Below are 23041 nucleotides of genomic sequence, written 5' to 3'. Positions count from 1 at the left end.
AACCACCTTTGGGATAGGCCATCTTTTGTTCACTCTAAACCGCGCCAAGACACCATCCTTAAAGTCCTCGGTGATTAACAAAGGCAAACAGCCATGCCTGGTTTGTTAAGGGGATGGCTAATGGTACTTAGCTAGGGGAATGGAAAAAGAATACCTTATAACCCAGGAATATGGGAGATACGCGTCCAGACAGGGGTAACAGAGATTATCAGTGCGACAGGATTGTCTTCAGGCTGTCGGTCAACTCACAGACAAAACCAATAGCAGGACTTGGTCTAATCAGTAGGTAGTCCAAAGACTCTAGCATACTATAGGTGGAGCTAAAGGGTATAAAAACCTTTTCTGACCAAACAAAAGCAAAGGCGCCCACATAACGCTCTCTGTTCATCACAGTCCACCACGATCAACACCCCAACCGGCCCGCCTAACTCTTCTGCAGCTTCCACTCGGTCCACTGCTTCCTCGCGCTGGCCCCGCAGGTCATGTGCCCGCTGGCCGAGACCCGGCCGTCCTTGGCGTAGTCCCGGACCGACTGCTCGATGAGGTCGATGACGTTCTGGCCGCCGACGTAGAAGACGATGTTGTCGCCGACCTTGGAGGCCCGGAAGGAGAACCGGCAGCCGTCGGCCTGGATGTGGCGCCACTTCTTGCCCACGACCTCCTGCGTCCAGTCCGTCGTCGTGTCCCCCTGGATGTTGCGGATGATCTGCTCGCAGTCGCGCACCGACGGCGAGTCCTCGTCGACGGTGCCGCCCTCGTCGAACTCGTACTCGCCGCACTTGGACAGGCCCTTGACCGCGTCGCACGGCCAGTTGGGCGTCGACCCCTTATCGGGGGCGCCGACGGGCCCCTTGGTGGCCTCCCACGACCTGCGCGCCACCACGGGGCTGCAGACGGGCAGCGCGATGAAGCCCGGCGTGGTGACGTCCAGGCCGTACAGCGCGTCCTTGCTGTCGTCGCTGTCGAGGTCGACGCTGCCGGGCTGCGCGCCGTTCTTCAGGTCGTTCTCGACGTACGTCCGCACCGCGCCGGCGACGATGTCGTCCCGGGTGAGGCCGCCGTAGTCCTGGCCGTCGAGGCCGGCGAGACCCGTGGGCGCGGCAAAGGTGCGGTCCTCGCAGCCGATCTCGGTGCAGTCGCGCGGGTCGCCCTCGACCATGGCGAGGAAGTAGATGCGGTTGTCGTAGCAGACGCCCGTCTGCCGCTGCGCCTCCTCGGTCATGTACTTGGTGATGGGGTTGCTCGTTCCGCAGGCGGCGCCCGAATCGATGACGAAGGGGTAGTAGCCGGCGCGGAACCAGAGGATGGGGACGGCGTAGGCGAAGAAGGCCTTGCGGATGTTCTGGAACAGGTCGAGGTCCGACCTGGGGTTCGCGCCCTTGGGGTACATGGCCCCGTGGGCCAGGAGCTTGTCGAGCACCTCGAGCGACTCGTCGCTGCCGTCGAGCATCTTCTCCAGGGACTTGACCGTGATGGCCTCCCAGCCCTCGATGACCTGACCCATGTAGGCCGCGAACTTGGCCTGTGCCCCCGGGGTCCAGTCGCCGTCCTTGGGCGCGCTCTTGAGATCCTTGGCCAGGCCGATGGACTGGCCGATCATGGTCATGGTCGTGTCCTTGGCGTTGGGGACTACCGTGCTGCCCGGCTTGGCAGCGAACCGCGGCAGCTTGGCGATGAAGTTGTTGAAGAAGGGCCCCGCGGCCGTCAGGGTGCCCATGGTGAGCAGGTCGAGCAGGACGAAGAGTTCCTTGTTGTCCGGGGGCGGGGGCACCGGGGCGAAGTTATTCTCCATGTCCTGCACCTGGGTCCCGAACGTCGACGCGCCGCCGGTCAGGGCTGTGTAGTACGACTTGTGCATGTCGCGGATCAGCACGAGCGAGTTCCAGATCAGCTGGGCCGCGGGGCCGGACAAGGGGCCGTCCATGCCCTTGGAGCAGCCGTCCGAGGGGCACTGCGTGTCCAGGATGCTCGTGCAGCCGTCCTTGCCGCCCTGGATCTTGAGGGTTTCGTGCACGGACACCATGAAGCTCAGGGTCGTGTCGTCGCCGCTCTCGTACCTCGGCCGGTCCGTCTCGGTCCAGACGCGCTTGACGTCCGCCCACGCGTCGTCGCCGCCCAGGCCGCTCCACAGGGTGGCGACGTCGTACTTCTTTTCGTTGGACACCATGTCGTTGGTGCACTCCAGGCTCGTCCAGTTGCCGCTGCGCTCATCGTCGTCCTTGGGCTCCTCGCCGTTGAGCGCCTTTTGCTTGAACGAGGCCCAGGAGCTCGCCGGCGCCGGCACGTCGTGGTACTTTTGCAGGTCCGTCGCCCAGTCCGTCGTTCCGCCCATGCCCCAGGCCTTGTAGAGCGCCGCGCGCGTCTTCTTGGTCGCCGGGCTCATGTACGAGACCCACTCGTCGTTGTCGTAGACGAGAATGTCGCTGTTGCTGCTGGCGTCGACGAAGCTCGTCACGACGCGCCCGGCCCGCCGCTTGTCCCCGACAATCTCGCCAATTTCGGCGTCGGCTATGTACCCGCCTGTGCCTGTGCAGACGCCCTTTTTCGCCGGGCTGTTGATCCTGTCTCCCAGGTAGGTGCACTGTGGCCCCCAGCAGCCCGCCGAGGCCATCTTATAGGTCCGGCCGTAGCTCGTGACGCCGACAATCACTTTCCGGCCAGGCACCCCCGCCTTAGTAATCATGGCCAGTGAAAGCTTGGTCTCGGTCAGGTTCACCTGGCTTCGAAGACAATTGCCGTTATCGCAGCCATCCTGAGAGTTCTTGTTGTCCGTATCCCACTGGCCTACAGGGTGTGCGCTTCCGGGTCAGAACTCGACACAGGTAAAGCGGGTGGATCTGGGGATACGTACCATGAAGATCATAGGTCATGTAGATAATGTAGTCGACCACTGCGCCAATGTCCTTGATGGGAAATTGTTTCAGGTACCAATACGATGACGGCGCGGCAATAGAGACGCTCTTGCCTGGCAGAAGGTTCTTAAGGATGACCAAGAACTTCAAGTACCTAGCACCTCGTCAGTTGTTCGTTTCTACTCGGGAGGTTTTGAGGTGAATCGGAAATGGGAGAAAGAAAAGGGAAGAAAATACCTGGCACCATCTTCCTTGTCACCAGCCGGAATATCGGGGATATCAGGAGCGCCGGGGTACTCCCAGTCGATATCGACCCCGTCAAGGTCATGCTTCTTGATAAAATTCGCAATGTTCGTTGCCACCTTTAGCCTGTTAGCATCGGTAACAGCGTTGCGGAAAATCATGTACGTGGCCGGCAGGGCCGAGAAGTCCCAGCCGCCGAAGGACAAGATGCGCTTCACGGAGCCGCCGATCTTTTTGAACTGCTCAAACTGGTAGGTCGAGAGGATGTCGCCCGTTTCGACCTCGAAGTCCGGCGTCAGGGTGCCGAAGCCAAAGTGGACGTGGGTGTAAGCGCTCCGGTCGATCTGGGAGGCATCCTGGTACAGGCACTCGCGGTTCATCGAGTAGCCCTCAAAGTAGCCGACGCGGATCGCGCCACCGCCGTCGCCCTTGACAATGTCCATGCCGCAGTTGGAGATGCAGCCATACGTCCCGGGCTCGGCGGTGCCGGGGGCTCCCGTGCCCGTATCGACGCAGAAGTCCTTGCTTATGCCACATTGACCCCACTGTGTTGCTCCCAGTCAGCGCATGGTCTAAGGGACTAAATCCAGGTATCAAGTCCGGCCGAGGTTTCACTTACAATGTTACAGCAGGCATTGAGCGGACACGGGTTCATCTTGGAAATATCCGAGTCGTCCTTGGGGTCAACACTGTTGGGCTTTTGCGGTCCGCAGACCGCATTGGGCAGGCTGTTTGGAAAGGGCGGCCGGCCCTTGCTCAGGCACATGACGGTCTCCTTGAACAGGAAGTTCTTGCAAGTGTTCCATCCCCACGTCTTCTTGTTGTACTCGTCCAGCAGCTCGTGCGAGAGCGAGTATTCGGCCGACAGGCTGTCACAAGTGTCTCCCTCGACGATCTTGTGCGCGAAGCAGGAGCCGTCGGCGTTCGGAGGCGGCGCAAAGTCGGGCATGGACCCAGCGGAACAGCAGACGTGCTGCTTGGCCTTGAGGCCGTTGCAGAACTTGTCGTCGCCGACGTTGTACTTGTCGAAGTCCTTCCGGGAGATGCCGCACCTGGAGGCGAGCGTGTCGCAGATGTCCTGGTCCTCGACCTGGATGGTGCGGCAGTCAGCGCGAGGACGGAGTTCGGGGCTAGAAGTACCAGCAGCACGTCTCAGCAGAGTGGGGCTGGTCTTGTTCTTGTTGTTGGCCAGTATCACAGACGGGAGCGGCATGGTGAAGTGCACCTGGCCCCGCACGTCGCCGGTAGAGTGTGGCATGGCAAGGCACCGTGAGTGGCTCCACCCCGTCATAGCCTGTTGAAGGGCCCCGAAGGTGCCGTTGGTCGACAACATGAGCCCGAAGACGTGGGCGCCGCTGGAACCGGGCGCGCACAGCTGCATCGCGAGCTCCGGGGTCGATACGTCCAGAGACGAAAGCTTCTCTTCCAGGGGCTTGAGGGCGACAGTGCTGAGCTCTTGGGACTCGAGGGCGCGGCCGACATAGACGCCGAGCGTGGCCTGGCCCGAGCGGGCGAACAGGGTGAAGGGCTGGTCCTCCGAGTACCCGTGCCCACCGTTGAGGTAACCGCGGAGCTGTTTGATCAAGGACTGGTGATCCGCTCCTACTCCGCCAGACTGCTCCTGCCACCAACCAATCTCGAAGCGGACGTCGGAGCTGGAGGAGCTGTTGGCGGCTCGGGCGGAGATGACCTCAATGGCGGTCGAGGCGTCCTCGGCGTTGTTGGCGTTACTGGCATCCGACGAGGTGCAGGCCGCAATGCGATGCGCGCCATCCACGCCATTGTCAACAGGGTCGTTGAGGCCGAAGCTGTAAAAGATGCTTTCCGAGCATCTCTTGAGCTGTTTCATGTCGGGGTAGACGGGCCACTCGTCAACGCTGGGCCCAGACTCGCTGCATCGCTGCGGACACACGCCGCGGCTCTTGTAGGTCGGACTGGTGGAAAGGCGGATAGCACTGGCCGGCGAGGCAAAGAAGCCAGAGGCCCCGAGTGCCACTAGCAGCCAGGACGACAGCCAATGCGGATGCATAATGAAGGGAGAAGGGAGGAAACACCGCGGTATGCGTGCTTGAAGAAGATGTCACGGGGAACTGACTGCCTTCGCAGATAACACTGGGCTTATTTCTGGCAAACCGCATGGCGATGGACAAGTCTTTATGCCACTTGGCGCCGCCGATGCTCGATTCTGTTTCCTGGTCGCCTGGTGATAATGTGCCGACTCTCACGGGACTCTCTACAGTTTGCTGACATGCTCACTGCCCGGTCTTTGGAAGGCTCCACTTGCATAGCCTGATCCTCACGCGAGATGATAGTGTTACCTTCCCGAAACGGCGTTTTCTTCAGACAGGCTGCCGCCCATTGGACCCCTACACCGCAGTCTTTCTGCACGATCCGTTTACCACTTCATTATCGCCCCGTATTATAATCGTTGCGCGACCGTAAACTTTCTGCAGGATCCGTATACAACATCAACATCACGAGTTCGTGCCATTTTGAAATGAAGCTATTACGTGAGCTTTGATCTCCTGATATGCAAAATCTTCGAACGGGCGCCCTTTTTCATGCTCTAGAACGTACATGTCAGATTACCCAACGTGACGAAACGACGAAAAGGGCGGCCAGCTGAGCTGAGTTTGCAGACAGATCGTGGCGTGACGAGAAAAGTCAGTCTTGCCATGCGCAATAACTTCCTAGTTGGGCTTGCGCAATCCTGGGTCTCACCTCAGCATATTTCGACCTTAGATGACCTCGTGCGTGGTTGATCCGACCTTGCTTGGGGCTCCCTAATCGGGTAGGTAGGGTGGAGAAAATAAGGCAGGACAGGACATAACAACTCGAACAATACACCTCCATCGTATTTCTAGCTATGTCCCATGTGGGTGAGAGATGTACATAAGTTGACAGAATCAACCCTGAGAGTTCCAAGAACAGACTGGAGCAGTCACCACCCAACACACTCACTCAAGCCCTCTCCTCTCTTCCCTCCACTCACTCCGCCTCGCACCATGCACACCTCTAACCTTCTCGTCGGTGCCGCCGGGCTTATCCCCGCCCTCGTCGCCGCCCAGCACCCTGCGATGCTAAAACGCGGCATCGATTGCGCGTTCGCCACCAGCCCGGATCGGGGCGCCACGTGCGAGTCCTTCGCCGCCGGCTGGGGCCTCTCGGTCGAGGAGCTGCAGAAGCTCAACCCGGGCGTCACCTGTCCCAACATCGACATCGCCCGGGACTACTGCGTCATCGGCGAGGTCACGGGGGATCCCGATCCCACCCCTACCACTACTTCCAAAATCTCGTCGACATCGACTACTAGCACGACCCTGAAGACCACGACGTCCCCCACCACGACCACCGGTGCTCCCGCGCCGAGCAACTCGCCGGCTATGCCGGGTCTCGCGGACGACTGTGACAAGTTCTACAAGGTCGCCTCGGGAGATACTTGTGACACCATTGCCAAGAAGAACTCTATCACGGTGGCCCAGTTCCACAGCTGGAACTCCCTGATTGACGCGAGTATGTGAACCCCCCCTTTCCCCTTCAACTACGGTATATCTGAAGAAGACGAACATCCCTGATCCCAAAACCAGACTGCAGCAACCTCTGGCTGGACTACTATGTCTGCGTCCACACCCCCGGGGCTGCGGCCCCTCCCACCACCACCACCACCACCACCACTACCACCAGCAAGGCTCCCGGCCCCACCAACAGCGGGCCCCAGCCGCAGATGCCCGGCATCGTGGCCAACTGCAAGAAGTTCTACAAGGTCAAGGCCGGCGACGGCTGCGAGGCCATCGCCAAGGCCAACGGCATCTCGCTCGCCCAGTTCCTCGCGTACAACACCGCGGTCGACTCCAAGTGCAGCAACATCTGGCTGGACTATTACGTCTGCACTGGAGTCTAGAGGGCATGGTCTTGCAGCTGTATTGGCAATTCTTGTTGGGAGACTCGATTGCATATAAACGGTTGTTCTCAGTTCTCAACGCGATATAAGCCTATCGCAGTTGTCTCTTTCTGTGTTTATATTCGAAGCGGCTCATGCGTCGCCTTAGGATTTTTTGGGTGTAATGCTTTGGAGGCATGAATATCGACATCTCAAACTCTCCAAGTTTTTACAGCCAGCAGATTGTGCCTTGACTTCGCAATTGACTGTTTGATGTCAACATTGGAGGCGAACTCATCTTTGATGTTCCTAAGTAACCGTTGATGCGGGAAGGGATCAGAACGTGCTATGCAATATCCTGGGCCGACAGATGAATCGAAGTTCGGCCTCAGCTTGCAAGGAGTATTAAGGCTACAAACATGGGTCTCCCACGGCGAAAGTCGGGACTTCGAAAAGCTAGAATCATTACCTGATGCCAAGCATTAGATATCGTGTATAGCCTTTCTAAAACAGGATCTTCCAGCACCCCCTGCTGTAGAACAACTTCTATCATTTGGCCGAAATGACAATTCGAGTTGATCCTGTGAATGGTTACCTCGTACCACAAGACCACACTAAAATCATCTTTCGGACCATCGAGTGACCTCCTGACAAAGACCGAAGTACCGTACTACTATCTATATTCAACGGTAGTTACCTAAACTACTGACTCGCCTTCTTGTCATAATGCTGCGTAAAGTCATACCGCAACCCCATCATCCCCATAAACGCCTCCCGCTGCAGCCCCACGTCCCCCTCGGCCGCCTTGCAAGCCTTCATGACCGGGTCGCGCTCGAGCAGCGTGTCCGGGTCCGGGTCCGAGACGCGGCGGAAGTTGTCCTGCGAGGCCGGGTCGATGAGGTCCCGCCACACGGCCCGGCGCTTCTCGGAATACAGGTCCAGGATGGACTCGTCGGCCCGCCCGTCCCACAGCCCGATCAGGCAGTCGGCCAGCCCGCCCGCGTCCACGAAGCCGCCCGTGATGCCCATGCCGCCCCACGGGTTGCACAGGTGCGCCGCGTCCGCCGCCAGCAGGACGCGGCCCACCCGGAAGGAGGGGGCGCAGCGCTGGTGCATTTTGTAGGGGGCCAGGCTGACGAGCTTGTAGTCGGACGGGTCGGGGTGGCCGGGCAGGATCGTCTTGAACTTCATCGGGAGGCGCTCTTTGATCTCGTCCAGCGTGAGGCCGCCCGCTTCGCCGTACGTTACTCGGTACAGGCCGTCGCGGGTGATTTTCGCCACCATCTTTGAGGATTTGTCAACTTTGGGCAACCAAGATCTAAAACAGGCTTGGGGTACAACTTACACAGAAATGCTCCGGGTGGAGGATGAAGTTGGTATTCGTGAAACCATGCGTACCTTCAAAATCGTAGTACACCTGCCAATCGTGTTAGCGAATCGATGAGAAGGGTACAATTCGAAGCACAATGACCACTCACGTTTGTGGCCACGATCTGCCGTTCCCACGTGAAACCCGGGAAGTCGGGGAAGAGAGACTTCCGAACCATGCTGGTCGCGCCGTCGCATCCCACAATGTAATCCGCATGAATCTTCTTCCCGCCCTCAGGCGTCTCGACCTCCACCCAAGCGCTCCCTCGTCCTGCCCCACCCCCACGACGCGGTGGTTCCAGCTGATCGACCCCCCGTGCCTGGTCAGGAACTCGTCCAGCAGCAGCCGGTCCAGCTCGTCGAGCACCAGGCACGCCATGCGCAGGTCCTGCCCGTCGACGTCGGCGACGCACCGGCCGTCCATGCCCGTGATGAAGCTGTGGTCCGCGAACCGCCGCCACGACATGGTGTTGACCGTGAAGCCCCGGCGGCGGATCTCGTCCATCACCCCGGCGCGCGCCAGGTCCGGGATGGCGGCCGGGCCGTAGATGGCGGCGCGGGGGCGGCCGTCCAGCTCGGCGGCGCCCTCGAGGATGTGCACGGGGATGCCGTGTTGGGCCAGGAGCAGGCTCAGCAGGAGGCCGCTCGGGCCGGCGCCCACGACGATGACCTGTCGCTTGTCAGTGATTGCATCTCGAATTAGATTTGTTTCCATCTCCGCCGCCGGGCATAATGCGGCTCGGATCGTGTTGGAGACTTACTTTTTCAAACGGACGCGTCATTTTTGAGTGTTGCTGCCCTTACCCCGTGTTTCCCTGGTTGCTGGCGACTTCGGCGTTGATACAAGGCTTGGACTAGACGATCGTGCACCGGGAGGGCGGAACTATATCTGCAGCCTTCAAGGTTAAAAGATAGTCATGAAATCCGGAATAAAGGTGGCAGCATGTGTCATGAGAATTGGAGAGGGGCGCCGTGCCGCTCATTGATAAGTAAAGTCAGCGAGTCATGACCCGCAACCGCGAGAATTGCGGGACTTGGTCCATTTTCTTTTCCCCGCACTCCGGGTGTGGATCATGGCATCTGCTGCTAAAAGAGCGCATCTTCGGGGATTTCTGGAACTGACATTGATTCCGACGAGAGGGTACTGATCTCGGCTATCGGGGCCATGTTGTCTGTGAGCAAGAGGACCAACGGATTGGGGCAGTAGTGTGGTCCCTAAGTGCTTTTTTGGGTGCGCAATCCAGCGTTGCATTACCCCAAATATGTCAACCAAATAAGGGGGCGCGCGGGGAAATCGCACGTTTCGCTCGACTTCTTACTGCCTGGCATGTCTCGGCAATTGTTGTATGCCCGATATGGAGAGGACCAACAATTATTAACTCGACTCATAATGAGAGACAATATGAAGCCAGGATACAGGAATGGACTCCATCACATAAGCAATGAGGCCTACTCAATATGGTCAAGTAAAAAAGCACGGGACGGGGTGGAGAGTAGCAATTGCAACCGTGTCAATCCTCGGGTACTGCAACCCCGAGAGCTGCGTTTCCCAGGTCGCGAGTGGCCGTGTCGCCAAGTAGTGGCCTCGTGCAGCTGACCGGCGTCCTACCATCCAGGAAAGGAGGTATACTCCGGCTGGTATTAAGGGGGTGGCACTCGGCATATGCGACATGCACATCTCGTAAGGCGGATCCTTCAACTTTTGTGCATGAATTTCTCTTTTTTCTTTATTCCTCTAGAACCAGTGAAGAAGAACTATTTGGGCTCGTTTAATTACAAAAGATGTATAACCATGACGGTTTGAGTGACATGTAGACCAGACCCATTAGGCGTAACAGCCGCAGTACTTGTATCAGACAATAGGGGATAGGAGTTTCTACCGATTTCCAATCTCCACCAGTAACACAACGCTCATCAGCCATCCTCCTCGCAACCTAGACATCGTGGATGTCGATAACGTTGCCGGTCTCGGTGACGGCAACATGCTTCTTCTGGATAGAGGCTTTCACCGGGTTCTTGGCGGCGAAGATCTCATCCAGCTCCTCGAGCTACGCGACACATCATCAGCAAATTTTGCTAGAAATAGGAGTTTTGACCTTGCGTGGTTTGTTCGCGAACTTACAGTGCGGTTTTTGGTCTCCGGAATAAACCACCAGATGATCAAAGCCTGGACCGCGTCCTGGACCGTGAAGATGATGTACGTCTTCCACGTGATGTTCTGCAGAGCCACAGGCCAGGCAAACTGGTTGAGCAGCCCACCGACGTTGACGGCCAGGGAGGAGAAGGCCATGCCCTTGGCGCGCATCTCGAAGGAGAGCACCTCGACAGGGAACAGAGCCTGGAGAGGAGTAATGCCGATGGAGTAGATGCTGCGGTGGTGGTTTGTCAGATTATGGTTCCAGTGGAAACACCACCAAGCTGGGAGTTAAAACTTACCTGCCGAAGATGAAGATCATGGCAATAGCGGCCTTGCTTGCACCTGGGTTAGTGCCCATCGACTCCTTGCTGCCGCCACCTGCTTCGAACTCCGCCGAGGCGATGGTCATGCCGAGCCAAACGACGGTGCAGCCGATGAACGAGAACAAGAAGAGGGGCCGACGACCAACGCGGTCTACCAGGCAGGCGCCGACAATGGCGCACAAGAACTGCTGGCACGAGTTGATCAAGGTGATGTTTGCCTTCTCGATCTACATACACACAACTCTCGAGTTAGTACTCCGCAAATGGGACAGGACTGTATAGGAACAGATAGTGGCGTACGGGATGATGGTAGCCAGCTCCGTCAAGCACAGCGCCAAGGAAGTAGGAAAGGACTGCGTTGCCAGCCCATTGCCCAAAGATGGAAATAACGACGTTGCAGCCCAGACGGTAGGCGGAAGCGCGGTTCCCTTGGTACGTGTTCGTTAGCACTCTGGCAATTGCCTATCATCCACGGGTATAATACTCACTGAAGAGAGCTCGGTAGTCCCACCAGCGCTTGTCGGCGCCGTCGACGTTGAGAAGCTCCTCGTACTCGGACATTTGCAGTTTCACCCAGGGGCCTATTAGGATCAAGTCAGTCCCCGCTACACTTAAAAGACATGGTAATCTAGTGATGTGAATCACGCACTGTCTGGGTTCCCGTTGCCGTGGTACTTGGTCAACATATTCATCGCCTGCTCCTTCTTATTGTTCACATACAACCAACGAGGCGACTCGGGCAAGAACAGGGCGAAAATAACGATGAGCCCGGAGAAGAGACACTGTAGCCACGTAATAAGACGCCAGGAGTAGTCGCCGCCCGTGTTGAGCGCGCCCCGAGCGGCGCCGGACGCGATGATGGACCCGCTGAACCAGAGGGTGTTGTACATGGCGCCCACCACACCCCGGAAGGCCGGGTGGTTGATCTCGACGACGTACATGGGGCCCGCGGCCGAGGCGATGGAGACGCCGAACCCCAGCAGGAACCGCCCGCCCATGAAGGTGTCGGCGTTGACCGACACGCCCTGGATGATGGTCCCGACGATGATGAGGCCGGCGCCGATCACCATGCCGATGCGGCGGCCGAAGGTGTCGATGGCGGGACCCACTGTCCACATGATATATCACATTAGTCTCGGTTCACCCTCTATATACTTCTAGAGCTCGCGCCCACGGAGGAGGGCCTTACCGAACGGAAGAGCAACGACACCACCAATCTGGTACATGGACGAAATGATGCCCGCCCAGATCCCCGCGTTCTCGGCGTGGTAGTACTCCAAAAACGCCGGGTTGATCAGCAGGTTGTTGATGAGGGACCCGTCGTAGCCGTTCATGGTACTGCAGAAGAAGCCGACGATGGAGAAGACGTAGAGCATGATCTGCGTCCGGGCCCACGGGTTCGGCGGCTCCGACACCAAGGCGGCCGCGAAGGCCTCATTGCCCTTGATGACGGTGTGCTGGATGTTCTCCTGGTTGAGGGAAGATGAGGAAATTAGTCTTGCTCAGTCTGTGCGACTGTCTGTTCGCCCCGGGTCGACTAACCTTCTCCGGGTAATGCTCGTGCATCTCATGCACGTCAACGTCGTCGCGCTTGTCCATCTTGGTTGGCGGCTGGCAGCGCTCGCTTCTAGCTTCCCACTTCCTTTTGCTTTTTCTCTTCCTTGGTTCGATGGCAGTTTCAGACTATCACTCGTGGGATGTGACAGAGGATTTAGTCTCGATCAACCGTTACAGTTTACTGAGCTAAAGACGGCGGGAGATGCGGAATGGTGGGACTCGGGAGCGTCCATGGTTTTATGTCCAGGGATTTGTCAAAATAATGTTCGCAAAGCATGCATGTTGGAGCGCGCAGGAGTACGGGCGTACTGGATGCACGTCGATCAAGACCACCCCTTCCGGGCCCTGCCTATGAAGGAGCATGCGTGCTCCTGAGGGTGTGCAGGTTTCCAGGTGTGTGTGTGGTCTGCCGCATCCCAGTCGGGACGATAATCGCGTGGTTGCATACCCTGGTGTTAATCCCGGCCCATATAGCTTGGCCAGGGGTCGTCGGTTTAGGGCGACGGCTAGACCTGCTTGTCTCCCAGCCAAAACGCGCCCTGATTGCTCTACTTGCCTGCGAACATCTATCGGATACGAGACAGCCTGCCGCATCGAAAAGGGGACTTTTCTTGCGCCACCAACTTAAATAGCAATCTCGATTATCCCGTGCATGCGCATCGCCCGCTACGTATCAAGTAGGAGAGGAAATCTTGGTAAATTCAAGGGTTCAATGCGGCTACTGTCATTTCAGGTGGGTTGGCTGCGTTGGGTGTCAGCAGTGGACGAGTCGCGCCGAATGGAAGATCGAAAGACATGCATCGCGGGCCAATGCCCTCCGCAGCTCCAGCTTCTCCCCATACCGGTTGCAGTATCCTTCCCCATTCAATCCATCATGATGGGCCCCGCCGGAACTTTTCAGCGGGGACTGGGGTTGGGGAAAGAGGATCAGTTCCAAGAAGGGGGGCTGTCTCCGGGGAAGGTGTATAATTGACGGCACCCCTCATCTCTTGTCATGCTTGTTGCAACGGATTTCCAGCGCTGAAAACCACCTGGAGAGCTAGGCGACGAAAATCAGTTCCCCTGTCGGTTGGTGGGATGTGGCGTGTCGCAGCCCCCAGTTTGTTCAGTCGTGGCATCTCCCTTGAAAGATCGGGCTGGAACTCCGGGCCATGTTTCCACGAGTCCACGCCTCTTCTGGATTCTACCTGCCTCAGGCAACAGAGGCAGAAAGGGCTTTGGATTGTAAATGAATCTCGTCATTGAGCCGTCCCACCTGAGACTGCCTTTATATGAAGTTGACCACTTTGTAATCGTTGGACTTAGCAACCGCTTCTCTAATCTTCTAAGCCCCGCGGCCAGAAAACACGGGAAGGGCCATCGTTCGGATTGGTTCCTGTGCACTCCATTGCAACCCTATCGGATGGCAGGTGGACGAGAAGCAATGAGCTCCAATTGGCCACATCAGAAATGATCTTATCCCCAACTGAAAGGCGGCCCGTGTCCCTCCGCCCTCCATGTCCCCCCGTATGTGTCGAAGCGAACCCCACCACGGCTGGGAGGAGCTGCTCCAGCCCAACCAGCCAACACCACTTCACTGGTGGACAATCGTCGCACCTTGACAACTATGATGACTGCGGTCTAGGTAGCATAACCACTTTGGCACTTGACACTTGTATGTTTCCAGTATAGATTGATTTACTATTGACTATTCTTGTCACCTTTTGGGTACCGTTGAATGCTCCCACCTTGACTGCCCCGCGAACCTTGAATTACACCGACGCCATCACCTGCTGGCAGACGGCAAGAGAGGAAATTTCGCATCCCAACCGAGAGGGAGGTTGTTCCGAGGCCTGTACCAACACCTGTGCTTCGGCCCGTCATCGCCTCCAGCTGTTGGTCACAAAAACGACATGCCCCTAAGCCAATCGCATCTCTTGGCGATTTCCAGATGATATGTTGGCCCAAGGAAGCTTGTCATCTCATCTCATCTCCAAGTTAGCAAACCCACAGACAGAAAAGGCTGTGCACCTGCACCGAGAGGGATGCAGGACTTCAGATGATGCAGTGATACGATGTTGGATACAGGTCAGACACGTTGGTCACCGTCAGTCCGTGTTTGCAGGCCATAGCTGCACCCATATAGCCATGGATGCCGTCTCGCTTTACCTGTCTGCCCTGGACCTGATATGTCGTGGCAAAGGGGAGGGTGCACCACATACTGCCGCATTGACCAACCCATGTAACCGCGCTCGTGATTGGCCGCAACGTCCCGCCCCTGGTTCACTCAGGTTGATGAATGCTGCATATTACCTACCGGCCTTCGTAACGGTCGATTGGACCCAGACTCGCGTACTGCGTAAATAGCTGACGTACTAGAAGTCACACTACAAGGTTTTACATGTCCGTATTCGTGAAGTAGGTGCGGCTTGGAAATGTAGCTGTTCAAGGTATCAGCTATGCAGGGGTGGTAAAGAGTAAACGGTCTAGATTGCATCGGACCTCACGCGATATGTCAGGCCGCAGAGCCGCCCACTATGCTTCTTCGCTAAATTCCGTGTCTTTCATCAGCACGAGGTGTCTAAATCCTGCTGACCATAGTGTGGAATACTGTTCACAGTCCAGGTGAATCTTGAAGAACATTGCCTATAGAGATTAGACGACTAAAACAAACTGTAACTCCATACTCCGAAAGTAGAATAACTGACTCAGCACCGACTTGAACCATCATCCGGTTGTTCCACCGTTAACTTCGATGATCCCACAATATGTCCAACATGAACTGTGAAACTGCCAGAAATCCCCAACAACTTGCATCACATCTCCGACTGACTCACACCGAGCTTCTTCGTCATACCCATCCGCTATTGTTTCACTTCATAGCCATCTGGATGGATTTGCACGTACTCCTTCGGCCACAAGTTCAAGTCTCGCGTGGTTCGGCGGCCAGGACTCTGTGGCACAACCTTCCCTCTGCACGCTTTCTTCTCCCGCATCAACCTGGTCCAGTATTCGCGGAGAGACTCCTTGGGCTGTCTTTCCATGACTCCGGTGATAACAAGCTCGACCTGAATCGGGCCTCCCCACGTATACGACACGTCATACAGGTCGCCATCTCTCAGCCCGTCGGGGGTAGTAGGAGCATCTGTCAGCTTGGCTTGGTCTGTGAAACGATCGACCAGAAGCCAGCTCAGGATATCCGGGAATTTCTGAGCCGCGGTATATGCGGACCGAAACCCAGACGGACCCGAGTAGGAGAGAGCCGCACCGCGACGAGTCAGAAACGTGACCGACTCTTTCCGCCCAAATTCGCACGCTACCATCAAGGCCGAGCCCAAAGGGCAACCTTCCTTGTCCAGCTGTGCACCAATGCCTAGCAGGTTGTCCATGATGGACATTGAAGCACTTGCAGCTGCTAAACATAGAGGACTCCATGCGTTACACGGCGACACATTGATGAACCTTTCCAAGACGTCGTGTCTATACTTTCGTCGTGCTAACTTGAGAAAAACGCCGAATCTCGAGTTGCCACTAAAAGTCATGAAAGTCCATGGAAGTGGGTCACCACCTTCTAACCGCAAGTCCATATTCATCAGGAGACTCGTAAAATTGGCCCTGAAGATACTTGCCAAATGAAGGGCTGACCATCCATCGCCCTTCAAAGAATGGATATCAAGTCCTTGTTGCAAAAGTATCGCAAAAATGCGACAGTGGTCGCTATTGTTTCTTTGTTGGGCAGATGCTGCAATGTGTAGCAGAGAACGGAATTGATGGTCAATAACCGACGTATCAGCTTCAGCCTCCAGTAGTTTTGCAACAAGATGAGGCAGGCCTCGAGAACATGCCACCATTAAGGGCGTAAGATTATTATCGCCACGTTGTTCAATCGAGGCGCCATTTGCAATCAAATGCGTAACAATCTTAAGCGTGTCCATGTTGCAGTACTGTATCGTAGCAAGCAGAGGCGAGTCTGACCGATGGTCCCGAGTGTTGATGTCCGCACCCATACCAAGCAAAAGATCGATGGCCTCGAGGCTTCCCAATGCGACGGCAGCAATATGAATTGGTGCAGTACCAGTCGGTGTTCGTTCATTAACAGCCATGGATAAAACATGATTGGCATGTATCCCATTAACCTTTCTATAGTCGACCGTTAGGTATCCAGCATCAATATCCACGTTTCAGAGTACTTACGCGTAATGACCCTTGTTCCGCTCCAGGTGGTCTATCAATACTTGCAGCGTCTTGGAATTATATGGATGAACATGTGGACGCAACGCCGTGTAAATCAAGGGGGGGGGATTCTCCGAGGAATGTACCTCCTTGCTCAAGGTAGTTGTGTAAGCCTTTTGACAAAAGCTCACTTAGTGTGGGTGTTCCGATAAGGAGATGCACAGAAGTAGTGTATCCTTTAATATGGCAAGCAGCCATCATTGACACATTCTTCTCTAGTAGCCACTTGATAATACTGAGACGCTGGTCTATGATGGCTTGGATCAAAGGTGAGGACCAACCACAATTGGGGAGACAAGTATCCAGGTTCCAAACGTTGCTGTATAGTTGTTGGAATAGAGGCAAGCTGTCCTGTTTGATTGCCTTTTCGATTGCTCTTGCTGTTGCCTTGTTGCGCGATGCAGAGGCAGAATCGGGTGTAAGTCTGCTGCTGTCTTGGGCATCGCCAGTGAAGTTGAAATCCACCGATTGCAAATGCTCCACCAATTCCTTGTTCTTGGCTTGGTGGGCATATAACAAGGGGCTCCAACCCATCATGTTGAATGTTGGTCTGCACCCTTTTTGCAGAAGGTATTTGGCAACTTGGCAATGTCCGTGTTTAGCCGCGAAATGAAGTGTTGTACTTCCATCGTTTCCCGTGGCGTTGATGTCAGATCCTTCAAGGCATAAGAGCTGGATAACGCGTAGGTGCCCATGCATTGCGGCATAATGTAATGGCCTGAAACCCCCATCACACGTCGCTTCGAGGTTGCCAATCAGACCGTGCTTCAAATAGAACTTCAATACCGCGACATGTCCACCGAGAGCGGCGAGGTGCAGCCCGTTCACGCCTTTATGCTCTATTTTATGCACATATGTAATGCATGACCTTTCCCAGTCAATTCTTTTCAAGGTCTCGTCAGTGCAATAGAGTTCTTCCAGGAATTGGACTGCGCCTCTCCAGGAGGCAGCAAGGGGAGCATCCCATCCGAGGTAATCCGCCCTGCACGGATCTGCACCAAAACTCAAAAGTGCCAAAGCATTTTTAGTTCGAGAGAATAACAAATGGTGAACAATAGCAGGAGTTTGGGCAATGTCTTCAGTGGGTAAGTTCGGATCTGCTCCCCGTTGAACCAGAAACTGAACCATCCAGTCACCTCCCACGTCTTTGGGCAGATGTATCAGCGCCTCCCCGTTAGTTCCAGCTTCATTCATTCGAGCTTGCTCCATGTAGTTGGCTAGCATCTTTAGCATCTTTTTTGTTGTTGGGTCGTTGTATGAAACCTCGCAAGCAAAGTGTTCCAGGACAGACTGGCCTTCATCACGTTGATGAACGCTAATTCCTTCATCCAATAACAGTTTCATAAGTACCAATTGCTTTCCACGGATTGCTGCTTTCAGTAAACGGATCGATTGCTTGGATTCGCAGAATTCAGTCCAAAATAGAGTTCGCTGTTTAATTTGGCCCACCAATTTAAACGTGATCCACCAATTTTCGCAAGGAATGGACTCCAGTAACAGAAATATACCACATCGCATGGTGGTTTTCTCATATGACTCCAAATAACCAAGTTCCAGCAGAGCCGCACCAGCTGCAAGCGTTTGTGATCCCAGCCCTGGTGGTATTTCGCCCGATGCGAGGCTAATAGCAGCTGGGAGCAGGTTTGATGAAAAGGTTTCCCATATCGAGAATTGGGGTATGTCCGTGGTATACAGCTGGCGCATGACAGCCATATCAACCTTTGTATGTTCACCATTTCGAAGCTTCGTATCATTGAAGCAGGCTTCCAGATAGAATCGCATCGGTGGGCCCTCGTCGACATGTGAATCGCAAACTGTCGGGTAGTAGGATTTCAGTCGCAATACAAATGCTTCTGTTGCGGAAGGTCCGAGGCAATGGAGAGGACTGCGGCCAGTTGGATCATAATGGCAAGCTTGGATGTTTGACCTTGCCAGCAACTCGAACAGCTGCTCAGAGCCTGCGTAAGCTGCGAGCAATAGCACTGGTGTGGGACTTTTGACCATTGCAGAGTTGAGTTCGACATGCTCGGCCAGAATGACGGCAGATTGAACGTACTGCTCCTGGAGCGACCTTGAGAACGGCGTGTATCCTTCTGCATCTGTGGTCTTCATGGCTCTCAAAATGCAGTCTACACTTTGGTATTTGAGAAGGGCCTTAAGTTGATGCGGATACTTAGCTACCAGATGCAATGATGTGCTTCCCTCGAGGTTTTGGTACGAACACTCTGCGCCGTGCTCTGTGAGCAGTCGAGCGGTCTGGTGGGCTACGTCTAGACTGCCCGCTTCAGTCTGTGACCACACGTGCATTGGTTGCTCTCCTGCATCGTTGATTGCCCTAGGGTTGCATCTAGATTTGAGTAGGAACTCGATAATTTCAAGAGAAGGGTTTTCCTGGGTGGGTACCATGGCCGGATGTAGAAGTGAATTACCGTCATGATCCTTTAAACTTGCTATCTGCAAATTGGAATTGCGTACGATTTTTTGTAAAGCCTGCGCATTATGTAATCGTACTGCTGCAAAGGCCAGCTCGGACGTATTCGTAGCCATTTCAGTCGCTGTCGAATTGAAGACGAAATCGAGCTTATAGTGTACGGCCTCTCGCCATGCGAGCCAATAAAGACGGAGATGGGCAGGGGACTTGTGCTTGAGAGTGGCGAGCCCTTCAATAAACAAACAGAGGTTCTCATCATCCGTCTCTTCATCATAGCTTTCGTTATGTCTCAATACATTGAAAAGCTTCTCAGCATAATCAACGTCATTCGAATCCAGGTCCGCGCCAAATTCCAGTAAGATCATCGGTAGAAGCAGTCCGACTTCATTGCGTGCTGACTTGAAAGCGACACCTATCAAACTTTCACCAGGGAATGGATCAAAACATGCAAATTGAAGTGTTGCCCCGGCTTTCTGGAGAGAGTTGATGGTGTCCCTGAGGGTGATGGTGTCAGAGCCTCCCCTGTATCTGAATGGAAATGGGTCCATATCGACTGGGTGCCTTTCACCATCGCTAACAACCCCATAAAGTAGCGGATCTCCACGAGCTGAATCGTGGAAAGCCAAGAGTCCTTGTACTGCGCATTGCATGGGATTCCCAACCAAACTCTTGAGGTTTGCATTGAGGTCATGCTCTAAGAGATAAGAACAGATCTCTGGCATTGAAAGAGCAGCCGCTAGATGCAATGGTGTGAAGTTTGTATCTGTCAAGATGGCGACTATTCTTTCTTTGCTCACCATAAAACCACCGCTTGGAATTCCTTGCATGCCTATTAGGAGATTCAATGCCCAAGAAATGAAGAGTGCTGTCGTTTTCGGGTGGAAGAGGGATTTTGCCAGTGACATAATCTGCGATTCCCCCAAATGAAGAGCTGCAAAGTTTGCCCAACGGCTCGATGCAATTGAGTAAAGTGAGAACTTGCTGTTGAGATTGACCACATACTCAAGAATGTCGCTCGCCCCCGAAGGTAGGTCCTTGAAGTTGTCAAGTTGCAGATATCTCAGGTAATCAACAGCCAACAACTTGTAGGCTCGGTCTTCCGAGATGCGAAACTCGGCCAGATCTGGTCTCCCATCAAAGGTTCCATTGAGAAACTCCTGAACCGAGAAATGAGAAAACTCCAAGAAGGATTCGTTGGCTGATTTTCGCACCAGACTGCTGCAATACTTCATAATGGAGTCTTCTCTGATCATAGCACTCGGCTTGAACTTATTGCCAGTCTCCGGCATTGAAAGCAGTTCTCTCAACTGCATGATAGATAGACGGGGGTATGCATATGCGATGCAGTTGAGGGCAAGAACGACCATTCGAGCTTTGTGTTTCGGGACTCTGTGGAGAATACGAACATAAGTTTCATCTAGAGTCGGAGGCAATGTATTGAGGGCATCACGACACTCTTGGTCAGAATCGCAGAAGGCAAGTTGGTCGAGCTGACAAGCCACCCATCGGAACCTTGAAGTGACTCGTTAGTCCTCGACTTGATAGACCAAAAGAAATATAGAATACTCACATTCCTTTGGCGCCCTCGACTAATCTCACAAGTATCTCCTCTTTCAGTCCCGGGTCATCAATTCGAAGTTTCCGGGTGCGTAGCCTCTCGCCGAGCTGTGCTCTAACGTATTCAGTTACGTCTTCGTTGTGAGCGGCAATCTCGACAGATGCACATGCACCCTCAAGCCAATCCCGAATATGGGCTTCGTCACGGCTCAATAAAGCCATGGACACATTTCTCGTTGTTTCTGTGATCGCGATCAAGGTTTCGAGTACCGCATCAGCGAGCGGTCCACACTCGTCAATTCCGTCAACAATTAAATACACACGATCGAACAGCTTGATCATGTCCTGGAGGAGGTCGCTCAACGACTGGACAGTAGGCGTTTTGGGCATTCCAGGTGAGGGGTTATGGAGCTGGAAATGTTGGTCCAGTTTCTCATAGGCCTCCTCTTTCTGGATAGCGAGTTGATAAGCAAGGGCTCGGAGAATGTTCTCAACCTTGTGCGTGTCGCCGCTTTTGTAGTCGCAGAAAAAGAAAGCTGTTGCCGTGGTCTCTGTGCTCTTGGCTAAAGCCTCTCCAATGATGACGCCAGCTAGCACAGTCTTGCCAGCGCCTGGTATCCCTTTAAGCCAGAGCATTGAGCTGGGCGCTGATATCCAGTCCTGGAATTTTGGGAGCCGAATAAGCCATAGACCTGTCCCTGTATGGTGTAGCCGAATACTCATGTCATAGTTGCTTTGGGGGTTTACTGTCAGATAGTAGTCAAGTACTTTCTGTCGTTCTGTATCTTCACGGATCCGGCTGGTAATCTTGCTTGTATCCTTGATTGCAGTAATAATTTCTGCAGTGTGGGCTTCTTCGTATGCCAGAAGTTTCAGTATGGCTTCCATGGAATTTGCAGATAACGCAAGATTGATTGTGTCCTTGTGTCGTGACAGTTCCTCGTGAAGTTCTTTGATTCGTCGTGCCTTGAATGGCCATATCATGTTTCGCGCAGTTGTGCCATTACTGTGGTCCCTAAGGGTATCGAAGATCTCTGTCAAGGTCGTCTTGCATGCGTCAAGGTGACGTGAGCCGAACTTGTTATCAAATCTCTCAGTCTCGAGCGAGTCGGCAAGCCTTGACAATGTGTCTAGCAGACCCCTCAGTACAATCATTTCCCTGACCAGCTGTCGACTCTCTTTTTCTGCATTCTTCACAGATTTGACATATGTAGTCAGGCGATCGAGAATGATGTCTGCCAACGTGACCAGGCCAGCAATGCTTGCAGCTACAGACAACGGGTCTGCCATCGCCGCAGTCTCGAGGGATGACCAGAACCGAATAACGGCACAGAGAAAATGAAGATACGAGACCGAGAGACCGATTGGATTGGATTTGTTGTGGAAGAGCAAATTTGATGGAAAGGAAGGTACAACAGCAGACGAAACAATTGAGTTTGAGGCTCTTTGTTCCAGAAACCTGCACACCCAGAGTAAATAGCCAGAACGGCAACATCCATTCTCAACCCGGTTAGCTGCCGTGTAACACTTGGGCTGATTCATCTTCCCCGCAAAGCCCGGTCATGATAAGCACGGAAGGGTGATGCTGGCAGCGAGCCATTGGACAAGGGCGATTGTGAATGCACAGAGTGGTGCAATGCATGATGGATGCTACGGAATGTCCCTAGTTGCCTCGTAGCCTGCTTGATGCCAAGACGTAGCAATCTGCCTAACAGAGAGGTGGTGAAAAGCCCAGTGATTTGCCTTGGCCGCCCGAGGCATTATACACCGCTACAACTGGCGCAGGGCCCCATGAAAATGGTGTAGTGTCATTTAGCATGTATTTACGACGATTAGTTGACTGACAGGCAACAGAAGAGCTGTGTGATCACGATGATAACTACATCTAAGGAGCAAAAGTTGCTGGCATTGCCTGTGAGATGCAAGACATAACGAGGATTGATAAAATTCCAACTTCCTGGTTTACCTACTTTATTGGCAGCTGGGCTTGGGCTGAACTCTGTAGCTCCGGGGTAATAGAGGAAGGTATCAACGAGCTGCCAGTCCAACCTGCAGATACGAGAAATCAACCCAACAAGGCAAACAGCTCTGCCTGGGCGACACAGGCCAACGACGCCACAAACGCCGCCCCAGCTCTCGATTCTGGGCGCCACCGATTGCCTTCGTCAGTGAGGTTGAGACACGTTGCTAGATACTCGCATGGTGCGAACCGCGAACCAACCATTGACGAATATGTGCATTTCCGGGCGCTTGAGGCCATGCCTGAATCAGTAAAATGTTTCATGACAATGGCGAAATCTACGTCAAGGATGGGCCAGCAGTAGAAATCAGCCCAGTGCAATTGGCAAATGTATGTATTGCAAACCTCTATGGTATCATCGGTCTTTTCCCCTCGCGCGCGCAATCGCATCAACCCCCAAAAGCCAACGCGCTCGCTATTCGGAATCCCCAATCATGTGAACAAAGCAGAAAAATCGAAGA

General features: G+C 54.4%; 5 protein-coding genes across 5 annotated transcripts; 1 reads left to right on the top strand and 4 right to left on the bottom strand.

Annotated features, from left to right (window-relative positions):
• Positions 1 to 424: 424 nt before the first annotated feature.
• PG985_001434 (chitinase) lies at positions 425 to 5124 on the bottom strand (the record flags this gene model as incomplete). Its single annotated transcript, XM_066821203.1, has 4 exons — positions 425 to 2784; positions 2852 to 3006; positions 3090 to 3640; positions 3715 to 5124. 4 exons carry the CDS (start codon positions 5122 to 5124, stop codon positions 425 to 427), a joined length of 4476 nt encoding a protein of 1491 aa, XP_066692082.1.
• Positions 5125 to 6100: 976 nt separating this feature from the next.
• On the top strand, positions 6101 to 6996 carry PG985_001433 (uncharacterized protein; the record flags this gene model as incomplete). The annotated part of the gene is made up of 2 exons (XM_066821202.1): positions 6101 to 6608; positions 6683 to 6996. 2 exons carry the CDS (start codon positions 6101 to 6103, stop codon positions 6994 to 6996), a joined length of 822 nt encoding a protein of 273 aa, XP_066692081.1.
• A 681-nt stretch (positions 6997 to 7677) lies between these two features.
• On the bottom strand, positions 7678 to 9125 carry PG985_001432 (FAD-dependent monooxygenase terC; the record flags this gene model as incomplete). Its single annotated transcript, XM_066821201.1, has 5 exons — positions 7678 to 8259; positions 8321 to 8392; positions 8454 to 8591; positions 8624 to 9013; positions 9105 to 9125. 5 exons carry the CDS (start codon positions 9123 to 9125, stop codon positions 7678 to 7680), a joined length of 1203 nt encoding a protein of 400 aa, XP_066692080.1.
• A 1152-nt stretch (positions 9126 to 10277) lies between these two features.
• On the bottom strand, positions 10278 to 12402 carry PG985_001431 (uncharacterized protein; the record flags this gene model as incomplete). The annotated part of the gene is made up of 8 exons (XM_066821200.1): positions 10278 to 10391; positions 10466 to 10712; positions 10780 to 11030; positions 11104 to 11231; positions 11292 to 11384; positions 11453 to 11911; positions 11993 to 12272; positions 12346 to 12402. 8 exons carry the CDS (start codon positions 12400 to 12402, stop codon positions 10278 to 10280), a joined length of 1629 nt encoding a protein of 542 aa, XP_066692079.1.
• A 2801-nt stretch (positions 12403 to 15203) lies between these two features.
• PG985_001430 (uncharacterized protein) lies at positions 15204 to 21850 on the bottom strand (the record flags this gene model as incomplete). The annotated part of the gene is made up of 4 exons (XM_066821199.1): positions 15204 to 16479; positions 16534 to 16564; positions 16704 to 20515; positions 20574 to 21850. The coding sequence occupies 4 exons, from the start codon at positions 21848 to 21850 to the stop codon at positions 15204 to 15206; spliced, it is 6396 nt and encodes a 2131-aa protein (XP_066692078.1).
• Positions 21851 to 23041: the final 1191 nt, after the last annotated feature.

The sequence above is a fragment of the Apiospora marii genome (assembly GCF_038362585.1).
Source record: "Apiospora marii strain CBS 49790 chromosome Unknown utg000001l_segment0_segment0, whole genome shotgun sequence".
In the NCBI taxonomy this organism is placed as follows: Eukaryota; Fungi; Ascomycota; class Sordariomycetes; order Amphisphaeriales; family Apiosporaceae; genus Apiospora; species Apiospora marii.
Note: the sequence above shows the minus strand (reverse complement) of the source record. Positions and strands in the feature narration are given on the sequence as shown.